At 40.0% G+C, this 13,060-nt stretch overlaps 1 protein-coding gene across 2 annotated transcripts in view; it reads right to left on the bottom strand.

Annotated features, from left to right (window-relative positions):
- The window catches only part of afg1lb (AFG1 like ATPase b), a 40,816-nt gene that overhangs the window by 16,499 nt on the left and 11,257 nt on the right, over positions 1-13,060 (bottom strand). For both annotated transcript variants that reach the window (XM_014010009.1, XM_014010010.1), the window contains exons 6-7: positions 6,939-7,038; positions 2,872-2,930 (exon numbers count right to left, since the gene is read on the bottom strand). In XM_014010009.1, the coding sequence (XP_013865463.1) occupies positions 2,872-2,930; positions 6,939-7,038 (159 nt within the window). The remainder of the gene's footprint in view (positions 1-2,871; positions 2,931-6,938; positions 7,039-13,060) is intronic.

Raw genomic sequence — 13,060 nt, 5'->3', positions numbered from 1 at the left:
AAAAAAAAAAAAAAAAAAAAAAAAAAGAACCCCGACCCTCCCAAAACCAGATGGCTTCACAAAGAGGAACATGGTACCCTGAAAGAAAGGAGGTATTTCAGGGTAGAGAGGGACAACAGGCATTCAGGAGCTTGATGAGGGTGGATTAGAGAGGGCAAGGTCGCTGCTGGATCGGTGGGTGAGGGGTGGAGGGTAACCCCAAGACTTCCCAAGTTGTTGCGTTTGTGTGTGATGATTAAACCATCTCTGGGTAATCACGTTAAACATCCATGTTACAAAGATCTCTTTTGAGTTTTTATAAGTGGYCTTATATGGTGCATTAATAACTAGAGAATTTGCATTTCATGCGAAAATGCAGTGTGAATGCTTAATGCTGAAACATTTTTTGCTGAATAGCAAAAAATCTGAAACTAGACGCATTTTAGAAGTATCTGAAATAGTTGAGATTAGCACAAAGAAACAGAATGAGCACGTTTGCTGAATTAAACAGTAAGAAGCTGACTTTATCACAAGGTTAATTTAGCTGGAAAAAGCTCAAATTAAAAACTCAGAAAACATTAAATTGCATTGAAGATCCTAGTAGAAATACGCTGAAAGCACAAAAAATATAAATTGGCAGAAAAATGGGAGAAAACATCATATTGTAAAAAAGCAGACAAAGGTAAAAACAACAAAACAGCAGACGAAGGAAGCTGAAATACGCAAAAAGAAGCTGAAAATGGCAGAACCAGAAGAAAAAGTCCTCTAAAAGAAAATGTTTTTAAGGATGTTGAAAACAGCTCTATTCATTTTCAACAAAGAAAACATGGCCGAAAAAGCTAAATATCTCAAAAAGTTTCAACAGCTGAAGTGCCAAAACTCATAACAGGAATGTCCTGAAGGAGCCGAATGTTTTATGTATAAACTGAAAAAAATTGTACAAAAAGTGCGGAACGAGATGCCAAAAAATGTACAGAAGAAAAAACTGGTCTCAGTATTGTGAATGCTTTATCTTGCAAAATACAACATAAAATATAAAACTCATTATTATTATTAATTTAGCACAAAAAAGTGAAGAAATTTGTGTTTGGTTTGTCATTTCTTTCTCGCGGGTTGTTTAACTCAATTTTCCTTTTGTGTATTTCAAGCTGTTGTTAAAGGTAGCGCAACTGTGTTTGCTGCATGACCAGTTTCACCTGTTCCCCCATGTTTGTCTTGTATGTCTTCTTGAATGGGTGTTTAACTGCCCCATCCCCCATTCCCTGAATGTACAGCACCTTGTGAATTTATTTCTGTGAAAGGCGCTATATAAATAAAACTTTWTTTACTTACTTACTTAAAAAATAGCATACCATCTTATTAAAACCAGACTTTGGTCCTACTATAATGCGTTTACAGACCCACAAACACATAAATCTGACTTTTCAAACTCCACAGGATAGGTGATGATGCCAGTAAARGTAGCAAAAGCCAGGTGTGCACAAACACACACCATCAGCTTTACCTTGATATAGATCATACATAAAGCCAAATTGTGTGGTTTACTAAAATAAATTTAATGTATAATAAAATGTATGTTAAATACAAACAATAAGATGCTTCCCCTCACAAAGAATTATTAAAATGTKGTCAAAACACCCATTAAGTTGTAATCTCAGCTATAATTTGTATCGTGTARCTGAAGGGTAAGCAAAATATGTGACCCATCATATCGAAATGAGGATTAAGTCAAATTTGGTCAAAATGACCTAATTACATTTTCAGATTCTTGGCTTTAAAAGCTGCATTTTGATACCTGGATCATTCTGTTATCATAATTAACTCCAAATAAATGACTTAATTTGTCTTGTTGGTTACAATAATACATAAATATTTGGTCTGAATCCTAATATGATGTGTAATTTTAATGAGGACTTTTTGATGTCCTTATAAAGAGGAAACCTCAAATTATATTTGAATATTGAGATTTTCCAGCTAAAAAGAAACAAAACTTCGCTAGCTCACAGGAAAAATCTCAAAATTTTAAGGTGTTTTTCCTCAAAATCAGTTTTTTTGTTGCTACTCCTCAAAAAAGTGCTTCAAAATTTTGTTTTATGGTTATATTTCAGACAGTTCACTCAAATGATACATTGATAAGGCATTTATTCATTATATTTTGAAAAAATGCAATTTTTGTTAACATTTCAGTCAAAACACTCTATTTGCCTATTTCTCCATATACAACTTTTGGACTTAATCCTCGTTTAAATGTGATGGGTCACATATTGGTTTTCTCGCTGACATTTATTTCTGCCTCTAAATAGTAAAAAATGTAAGCAGGTGTGTAAAGCGATGGGCAGAAGAAGCCGAGGTGCTACTATTTGTTTATATTAAATACCAATAAAAGGTGTAAGAATGCTGTCCACAGCTGCTGCAAAATGCAAAAACACCATTATTTATGATCACTCCAAACACATCAATGATCATCTGATATGCAGGCAGGATAATGGTGCGAGCTGTTTAAATTGCAAAGTAGTTTTTTTTCCCTTTCTAGAAATAGCTGACTGCTGCATCGCTCTCCTTCGCCCCCTTCTTACCCTCTTTACTTTTGAAGGCGTGTGAGTCAGTCCACTCTTTCACATTACCTGTGCTCACTCTCACTCTGCCCATCTCCATATATTCTTTTTTTTCTTCCCCTGTTCAGTCCTTCTGTGTGCCCCGGTATGATCAAAGACAGCTTTGTGACGCTGCGAGGCATCCAGGAAGTAAAAAAAAAACATCAAACCATGGGAGAGCAACTCGCAAAAGGACGTACACATTAGGGACTGAGGCGCAGATGCAAGTGTGTGTAGGTGTGTGATAAACAAATGAATAAATTAACAAGACAAGAGAGAGGGGTGACTTTGTCTCTACCTTTAGCACGTCGATGAAAGGTAGGAAGGTGTCCCTCTGAAGTCCATTTTTGTACAGATCTGAAAGAGGAGGGAGGGCCTGTGTGAGAGCTGCTGTTTAGCCTCCTAATAATGTCATTCCCCCGCCACAGATTGGCAGATAAATTGGCTATTGATGAACTGAAGGATGGGTGGGGAGGCGCCACAAAAGGACGAGGAACCAGGACTGGGTGGGGGGTGGTGGGGGGGGAGAAAAATGGATTTCTGCACCGGCGCTGGCGGCAGCAACATAAAATTCATTACATTCCCAAACAATGGTGGCGAGAGAAAAGGACTGTCGCCTTTTCAGCGCGGACAATGTCCACAGCGGCTCGCTGAATGGAGGTTTCAATTAGCTCGGCTGGAACAAATTAGATCTGAAGTAGCATCCCGGATAGACAGATAAAACRGATAGGGACTCACACACAAACAGGGACAAAGACGCACACAGACAGGGAGGCTTAACAGATGCAAACAAACAACGTTGGGCTTCAGCTCAGACCTACAAACACATAAATCCCACTTTTCAAACTCCGTAATGATGTGTGCTGTAAATGAGACAGCCATTGTTAGGGTTAAAGGAATACAAATCAATATTTTGGGACAGCAATTTATTTGCTTTGAGTCATTTCAAAAGATCAAAGATCAATACCACTCTGTTGTCTGAGTGGTGGATATGACTTCTGCTGTATTGATTAATCTGACATAATATAACTATTATGTCATATAGTTAATTAGTGAGTTTTAAAGATGCTTGGTGCTTGCATTGATTTTTCTTTTTTACCAAAATATTAAACTATTCAAGAAAAGGGCAGTGTGGTTGATTAAAAAGTGAGCTCATGTTGAAGTCATCTGATTTTCCTCTTAAACTGAAGCAACTGATGAAAATGTTAAAGGGGCAATATCATGTAAAATCCACTTTTTTGAGTTTTGCATCATGTTATAATGTTATACTCCCATAAAAAACATGCCCAAAGCCTTGCTTTGACTCATTCATGCATGTTTGAGAAATCCTGCAGCGTTTTTAGGAAGCCATGCTGAGGAGCAAAACGACAGGTGGGGACCAGAAACACCTTTTGGGACCAGGAACGCCTCTGGGACGTGTCTTTAAGCTGAATTTCCTCATGGCGGAGCACCCCCCTCCTCCCCACACACCCCGCCCATGACTCCCACAGGCTCTTTGGTGAAAGTGAAAGTGAAACTTAAAATGTCTGCCGAGTTCTCAACATTAGCTCTCACTCAGTGAAGCTCTTTTCAGATTAAAAATACCTTTGAGGAAATGTATTTTCAGATGACAAGTAAACTGCATCACGGCAGCCCCTGCCCCGTGAGTGTCGTCCCCCTCCCCCTCCCCCGCGAGTCAGAAGCAGAAGGAGGTTCTTAAAGAGACAGAGGCCAATTTCAAGAAGTTTAGAAGAGGAAGTGATGAGAAGATGTTTATTTTCTATTTAAACATAAAAACACCATTTTAATAACAGCTAAAGGTGACATAGATACTTTATTAAGGCATAGTATTTAAATGTATGCCTGAGAAACACATAATATTGCCCCTTTAATACATTTTTCTTATACATGCATTTAAAACAGTATGTGAATGGGTACAACAACAGTGTTTCGCTGCTAAAAGACACCATTTAGTCTCCTGACACTCATTATTCACATTGAACCTGAAAAATGAATTTTAAATATTCAAGCAAAAACTCTAAATTCCTCTTCCGAACACATCCAGGGTTTTCTGATACCTGCATCTCCACATCAATAAAGCTTGAAAATGTATGCCTTTCAAGCCCAGTTGTCTCTTATGGCTTTTAGTGTTCCATTAACCTTGTAATTAATACCAAGTAGGCTCTCTATCAAGTTTGCCTGCCTTGGCGCTTTGTTCTTAATAGCTAGCAAATATCAGAGATGCACATCTTTGTCTACAAGAGCCCATTTTGCTGCCACCCACTTCACTCAGGGCTTTGAGACATCAACATCTTTGCAAAGAAAGAGAGGCGTCAGATAGCACATCATACATTTATCTCCACCTTGATCACCATCTCGCTAATTCTTTTCCCCATGCAGGTTCTACTGGCAGTAAATGTAACATCAAAGCCTGGTGAAAGACTGGAAACTAAGAAGTGCACCAACTACACCTCCCCCTTTTTTCTGTGGTTAATTGCTGTAAAAAAAAAAGGGGGGGGGGCAGTTGGTGTGGTCACGTAATGATTAATTGATTCTTGCTCAAGCCAGGTATCTTTGAATGAAACCATTTAGTAAATACTTCAGATTTAAGTAAAGAAACATGTTGACAGTGGACAGATTTCGGTTGTACGTAATTGCAAATTAATTTTAAGCGACATTTCATGGAATGGTATGGATTTATTTTGTCAAAACAGTGACAGTGTCTTAATTATGTTTCAGTTTGATCACAATTAATCCTTTTAATGTTTCCTTTCAGTCACAATTTGGTTTTGCAAGATAGCATCACACAAGCTGCAACTGTTTGGACATTTGTTAGCAACTCGAAATTGCGAGAAATTTGTGAGAAAATAGGCAATTACTGCATTTCAAGTGTTTGCATCCATGGGACAGAGGGTCTATGGTTTTAAAAATCGACACATCTTTGTTTTCCCGGCGTGCAAACATGTATTCTAGCTTTTGCAACATTATTTTATTGTTGCCCACCTTCACCCCTCTGGCCTGGGACAAACCATGGGATTCTCCATAAGAAACCAAAGTATGTCACTGTCTGGGTTTCCATCCAGGACTTGTTGCCTCTGTGAATGAACCACAGATAAGTGGTAGAATAATGTATTGTCTATAATACTTTCCCATTAGGGTCTTCCTCTGGGCCTCCTCCCAGTGGGACGTGCCCAAAACACCTCACCAGGGAGGCATCCAGGAGGCATCCTAACCAGATGAACCACCTCAACTGGCTCCTCTCGACGTGGAGGAGCAGCGGCTCTACTCTGAGTCCCTCCCGGATGACCGAGCTTAGGAAACTCATTTTGGCTGCTTGTATCTGTGATCTCATTCTTTCGGTCACTACCCAAAGCTTGTGACCATAGATGAGGGTAGGAACATAGACCAACTGGTAAACAGAGAGCTTCGCCTTCTGGCTCAGCTCTCACTTCACCACAACAGACCGGTACAGCGCCCGCATCACTGCAGACGCAGCACCAATCCGCCTGTCGATCTCCCGCTTCATTTGTGAACAAGACCCCGAGATACTTAAACTCCTCCACTTGGGGCAGGACCTCCTCCCCGATCCGGAGAAGGCACCCTACCCTTTTCTGGCTCAAGACCATGGTCTCGGATTTGGAGGCACTGATCCTCATCCTGGCCGCTTCACACTTTGCTGCGAACCGCTCCAGTGAGAGCTGGAGATCAGGATCTGTTGAAGCCAATAGGACCACATCATCCGCAAAAAGCAGAGATGTGATCCTAAGGTCACCAAAAAGGATTCCCTCAACACCTTGTCTGCTCCTAGAAATTCTGTCCATAAAAGTTATGAACAGAATTGGTGACAATCGGAGTCCAACTCTCACCAGAAACGAGTCCAGATCCATATTTTGAACATACACTCAACAAAACATGCACAGTATATTTATTGCTGCTTGTATTTATTTGGTTAACATGACTGTTAGGGTAATTGGTAATTCTAAATTGTCCCTCTAGATGTGAGTGGGAGAGTGAATGGTTGACTGTCTTATTTGTCTCTATTTGGCCCTGTGATGGACTTGCGACCTGTCCAGGTTGGACCCCGCCCCTTGCAGAGTGACTATATGGGCACAAGTAACCCTGAAAGGCAGAGGCGGGTAAAAAATAATGGATGGATGGATTTTTTTCAATCTAAAACTTGATTCTAAGCTGAGCCTTCAAGTTTAAAATATTTTAAGAATTAAATATCAAAAATGTTTAATGCATCCCATGTACTTGTAGCGGTAAATCTTAGGGACCTGAGAGTTATCACAGCGTGGGAAAGATAACGCCACCGCCTAACTAACAAAATATAAACCCTTTAGTCACTTTTGTTAAAAATGTAACACACTTATGCGTTCGTCATACCTTCAGGGGGCCTGTTGGAGGTGGCCACCACCACCACTCCGGTTCGGAACAGCGTCTCAAACAGCTGCTTCAGGATCATGGCGTCTGCAACGTCAGTCACCTGGTTCGAGAAAACCAAAGAAAGAAAGGTGCTGTTACCTCTGGAGAGAACTCTTACATGTGAAAGCTTGTGTGTATGCCAGGTCAAAACAAGTCATCAACACTCCATGTTTATTAGTGTCACTTTTTATCTGGTCACGGCCGTAGTGCACATGCACACACTGACCCACTTGAACTGACTGCAAATGGTCAAGAAGCTGTTTTTTTTCCCTGAGGACAAATAGCTGAGGCAAGGCAGCAGATCCGAGTTGATCAAGTGAGCAAACATGAAAATGACTGAATTTGAGCAGGATACAAAAAAAAAAAAAAAAAAAAAAAAAAAGGAAAAAAAAAAAAAAAAATAAAAACTGAGCAATGTCAGTCAGTACTGGGGTCATGACAGCAGACAAAGCTTCTATCAATGGAGGCCTTATAAAAAGGCTCAGAAAACTGTGCTCCTGTGTGTTGGGTGAGCTACACACAAGGCCATGCAAAGTTACAATACATAAAATCCAATTCAATTCTGCTGCCTTTTTCATCTACATCATTTCCATGAATCCACAATGAACAAAGGTCGATGAAAACACTGACGCAAGGACATTTATGAGTCGCTGGCTGTTAAATGAAGAGCTCTGACCTTTCTATTAGTAATCCAGTGCTCTCACTTTTGTTCTTATTCTCTCATCTCTCCCTCTTCCACCTATGTTACTCTTTTGAACATCCATAAAGGGAGAAATCATGTTACTGTGTGATGCCCAGTCAAAGCAGCATGTTTTAAACACATTTGATTAAACATGATGACCTACTGATGAGTGTTGGGGATAAAAGAAAATTAATTATTGCATACCAGCTTTGTCTGACTGTGATTTATACCTAATTAAATAAAGCAATTTCTAACCAACAAACTGACTTTGAAATGGAGGTTTTAGAAATGTGCGATGCTGAGCAAAAGTTTTAAACCTTTTGTATCTTTAGATTTAGCTCCCAAAGAGCTTGACTTGTTATACTCTTAGAACGGTCCTGATTGTTAGTTTTGAAGGTATTTTAAAAGTTATCTTTGGACTTTTGCTGTTTTTTCACACGTTTTCTGTCCAGTTCTTCTACCTGATCATGATAGCATCGCAGGTGTTTGACTTTAGTGGTGAAAAAAGTATTTAGTTTCCTTACTTGAGTCAAAGTGCTACTGATCCTACCRGTCAAATATTACTCCAATAAAAGTAAAACTAGCTCTGTCAAATTTTTACTAAAGTTAAAGTACTGGAGTGTGTGCTTTCAAATATACAAAAAAAAGTTTTCAGCAGTGCATTTCACTTGAGTGTAGTCAAAAATAATTGGGGAAATTTTCTGCTACATTGGACACATCAGTCCAAGAATAAAATACCAACAACAACAACAACAACAACAACAACAACAACAACAACAACAACAACAACAACAATGCATTAGTCTTATATAAGTCTTTTCTAGATGCTTAAAGACGTTTTACAGTTTCATGTATCATTCCTTCTCTCTTCAGTCATACTCCATGGTGGAAGTGTGGCTGCCATTCTGCACCTACGGTCCCTCCAGACCACCACAATCACACCAACATATTTATACACAGGGAAGTTGAGTTAAGTGTCTTGCAGAGATTTGAACTCACAATGCTATGGTTGCATGGTGTAGGCCTGCACCACTGAAATCTGTCTTTCTAATTGTAGCCCTTTTACAAGAACTGTCAACTCATTTAGTCAACATAGTCACCACTTTAAGGACGAGGCTTGGAAACATTTTGATAGAACCGAGTATTAAGTGATTCATAACGAGCTTTGAGTCTAATCTTTAGGGGAAGCATTTCACACTGAACGTTTCAGTTATTATATACTGTATAATTTATAACACTTTTGTACACAAGAGTTTACCAAAGTTTATTTGGGAGAAATCCATTAATAGAACAAAGGGACTAAAAGTATAATGCTCTAACTTAGGTCTTAATGAAATGAGTCGTAGGGTGTATCCACACCAGGAAAGTTTTTTGGTCCACTTGTTTGGTCCGGACCAAATGCAGATTTGATTTATTTCATTTGGTTTGCATTGTGCTTTTTTGCAAGTGGACTATAATTTATAAACAAAGCCACACAGGTGACAATCATTGCACCCATTGGACAGAAAAGACGGAGGCGGAGAGAACAAATGAAAAAGAGAAAGATGTTCCTGTTTCGCGATGATATACTTCTGATTTTGGGACGGCATTGGCAAATGCGTGCCACAGCCCAAATGAGATGAGATGCTCTGCTGCCCCGCAACGGCTCATTGTTTGTAGTGGTAGCGTTAGCAACACTGGATGCTAACTGTTACCATGATACATTGCAATGGTGGCCTGTGAAGTCCAAAAAGATGCATGTTTCCTGTAGTTGATTCGATTCAAGACCGGTTTGTATTCACACCAGAAGCTAACCACAACGAGTTCATAGGGTAGCGGGCTGAGACCACCTCAAAAATGGGTCTCGGTCCAGTTGTTTAATCCGCACCAGGGTTCGCATGAGTTTATTCATACCTGCATGAAAGGTCCGGACCAATGGGGTGTTTGACAAGAAAGCAGAACATTGTGTCTTTCTTTCAGGTGACCAAGTACTAGCCTGCTGTCCTATTGTGAGTGGTCCATATACWGTGGTGAAGCAGTTKTCAGAGCAAAACTATCTTATTGCTACTCCAGAACGAAAGAAGAAACAGCAAATGATTCATGTTAACCTTTTAAAACATATCATGTTCATGCAGTTCTGGTGGATGAAGTTCACCCTGTGTGTGTTGGTAACACAGTAACATCTGCTGAAGCTGAATAGAATGAAGATGGGTTGCCTGCTTCAGATTCAGCAATGTTAACTGGTCGACTTAATAACTCTGAAGTTTTGGAAAACCTGGACGTTGTGCTAAGTTATTTGCCAGAGGCACAATGTTTTGAGTTGATTCAGCTGATAAACTGTTACTCTGAACTTTTTGCAGATGTTCCATCCTGCTCAAATTTRATCGAACATGATATTGATGTGGGTGATGCACAGCCTATAAAGCAACAGTTTTATAGAGTTAACCCAGAGAAACGTAAGCACCTGRATGCTGAGGTTGACTATTTGTTTAAAAAAAACAAACTCTGGTYTGTTTAAAGTGGACCAAATGTGTCAGGTCTTTAAAGAAATATAGTTGAGAAAAATAAGCAGTTTTCAAAAAAAATAAGTATTCTCAAAAACTGTACTTAAGTACTTACTTAAGGACAGTAAGTAAGTGAGAGAGTTGTTACAATCTGAAGGGGAATGTTTGTAAGACCTAAAATTAGAACCAGTTTGAGAGAACAGAGTACTTCAGTCCAGGGAATTAAATTATGGAATAATCTGGAAGATGACGTTAAAAATGCCAGATCAGTGTGTATATTTAAGAGAATGATAAAGGTTAATTTGTTGGAGAAACATGTATGGGTATAATGTACGAATTGTTGCTCAAGAAGGAATTAAACCTTTATTGGTTTTCTTTTATTATTTTGTACGTTTTTGTAAATTGAAGATTATTTTTGATTGAATTTATTTATTTGACAAAAGGGGGCAGAAATCCTAAGATTTTTTTCTTCTTCTGCTGCCTTTCGTTTGGTTTATAATTTGTATTTGTATTGTATATTGAATTTATGTTGTTTTGTTTTAAATGAGTACAGTACTCAGGTAAAGTTACTTTGTTATTGCCCACCTCTGTTTGACTTTCACCTTTCTCAACATGAATGTAAAGCTTCATCATACATCTAGTCGTTAAACTTAAAGTCAAATATATCAACATTTTGCCACTTCAGACACCTGATAAAGCATATTTCCAGGTTGTTAGCCAAATCCTGGCCTGCCACATGAAAAGGCAGGTGTCCGCTGCACCGCCCTCTCCTCTTACTCCCTCTTACCTACTTTTCCTGCATCTAACCAGGCACGTCTGATTGCCGTACCCACAGCATATGCCTCTTTTCACACTCTGAAGGGTCTTCTGCTTTTGCATATTAGCTCCACTGCCCCTCGCCAATACTTGATTAACATTTGTGTTAAAGCCTTGATTTCGCTGAGAAGAGGTGGCTGAGGGCATCAAATTAGAGCGTGTGCGCGAGTGATTGTGTGTGAGCGTAATGAGAATCAACAGAAAGCCAAGGGGAAAGGGGCTCTGTGTCCGCGGGGGTGGTGGGTGGGGGGGTTGGGGCCGCATTTTCCGCAACCGCAGGATTTTATTTTCATTTCAAAAGAATCATTTAAAAATGACCTTTTATACGGCGTGGATTTGTTTATTCATGTGCCCTCAACATGGGCATCGCATGAGAGGCAATATTGATTGCTGGGTGAGTGTGGGGAGGAGTTGGTGGGGTGGCGGGGGGTGGATCCCCTACAGAATGAGGAAAAGTGGAAGTGGACTGATGTAGCACTTGTGGTGCACAAAAATAATGGCACAATCTCTGTTAGTCGACGCCGATATTTAAATGAGCGTCCAATTACTGGAGTCTGTTGGTTTGCGGCGAGGCGCGCAAGTGCCAGGCCTCTTTTGATGTCCCACCTCTTTATGTACACCAGAGGTTCTCAAACTGGGGTCTCAGGACACCCAGGGGTCCGTGAGAGGTATCTTGGGGGTCCTCAAAAAATGTCACTAAATTTGTTAATTTGATTTTTATTTTTTAAAATGCATAGGGAACAATGAACTAATAAAACCAACATAATAATCTTGGGGGTCCTCAAAAAATGTCACTAAATTTGTTAATTTGGTTTTTATTTTTWAAAATGYATAGGGAACAATGAACTAATAAAACCAACATAATAAACTTAATAAAAATACATTTTCCCATGGCATTTAGGGGTTGAAATGACAATAAATTATCTTTTAAAGGGGCAATATCATGTAAAATCAACTTTTTGAGTTTTATATCATGTTATAATGTTATACTCTCATAAAAAACATGCCCAAAGCCTTGCTTTGACTCATTCATCATGTTTGAGAAATCCTGCAGCGTTTTTAGGAAGCCATGCTGAGGAGCAAAACGACAGGTGGGGACCAGAAACACCTTTTGGTACCAGGAATGCCTCTGGGACGTGTCTTTAAGCTGAACTTCCTCATCAGGAGCACACCTCCCCACCCCCCATCCCCCGCCCATGACTCCTGCAGGCTCTCAGCAGTAGCAAAGCAAATTGAAAGTGAAACTTAAGCTGTCTGCTGCTCTTAACTATTTCTCACTCAGTGAAGCTCTTTTCAGTTAAAAATACCTTTGAGGAAATGTATTTTCAGATGCCAAGTAAACTGCATCATAGCGCACGCGCGACCCCCCACCCCACCCAGAAGGAGGTTCTTAAAGAGACAGAGGCCAATTTCAAGGCATTTAGAAGAGGAAGTGATGAGAGGATAAGTTTATTTTCTATTTAAACATAAAAACAGCATTTTAATAACAACCAAAGGTGACATAGATACTTTATTATGGTAAAGTATTTAAATATATGTCTGAGAAACACAAAACATTGCCCCTTTAAAACAGCCTGGGGTTTATGAGGGGGTCCCTGGAATTTTTTCGCCCTGGTAAGTTGTCCCCAGACATAAATGGTTTGAGAACCCCTGATGTACACAACCCATGAGCAATTTTCACATCGGCCGCTGGTTGACTGAGGCCTCGAGACAATGACGCCTCAAGCGTTTTTCTGCTCGCTCCTCTTCTTATTCCTCTCTCACCGTCTTCCCATCCTTCCGTCTCGGACCTCTCAACGGGGCGAGTGTTCATTAGAGGGGTTTGAGCAAGGGTCGTAAAGGGAGGGAAGGAGGGGGAGGGGGGGCTACAAATTACTGATAATGGCACGGCGCTAATGAAGAGAATGGAGAAATGTCATTAGCATTTAAGAGGATAAGATCCATCTGACCCGCCACCGCCAGTCGCTTTCTAGCTCCACTCACTTAAGGAAGCAGGAGAGCGCGACTGATACCCGGAGCCTCATTTGCATGGCTGAGTGGAGGAGGATGCTGATTGGTATAGACCTCCACACAGCCTCCACACACACACACACAGCTCTCCC

Source organism: Austrofundulus limnaeus, unplaced genomic scaffold, assembly GCF_001266775.1.
Source record: "Austrofundulus limnaeus strain Quisiro unplaced genomic scaffold, Austrofundulus_limnaeus-1.0 Scaffold64, whole genome shotgun sequence".
In the NCBI taxonomy this organism is placed as follows: domain Eukaryota; kingdom Metazoa; phylum Chordata; class Actinopteri; order Cyprinodontiformes; family Rivulidae; genus Austrofundulus; species Austrofundulus limnaeus.
This window is presented reverse-complemented; position numbering and strand designations above follow the sequence as displayed.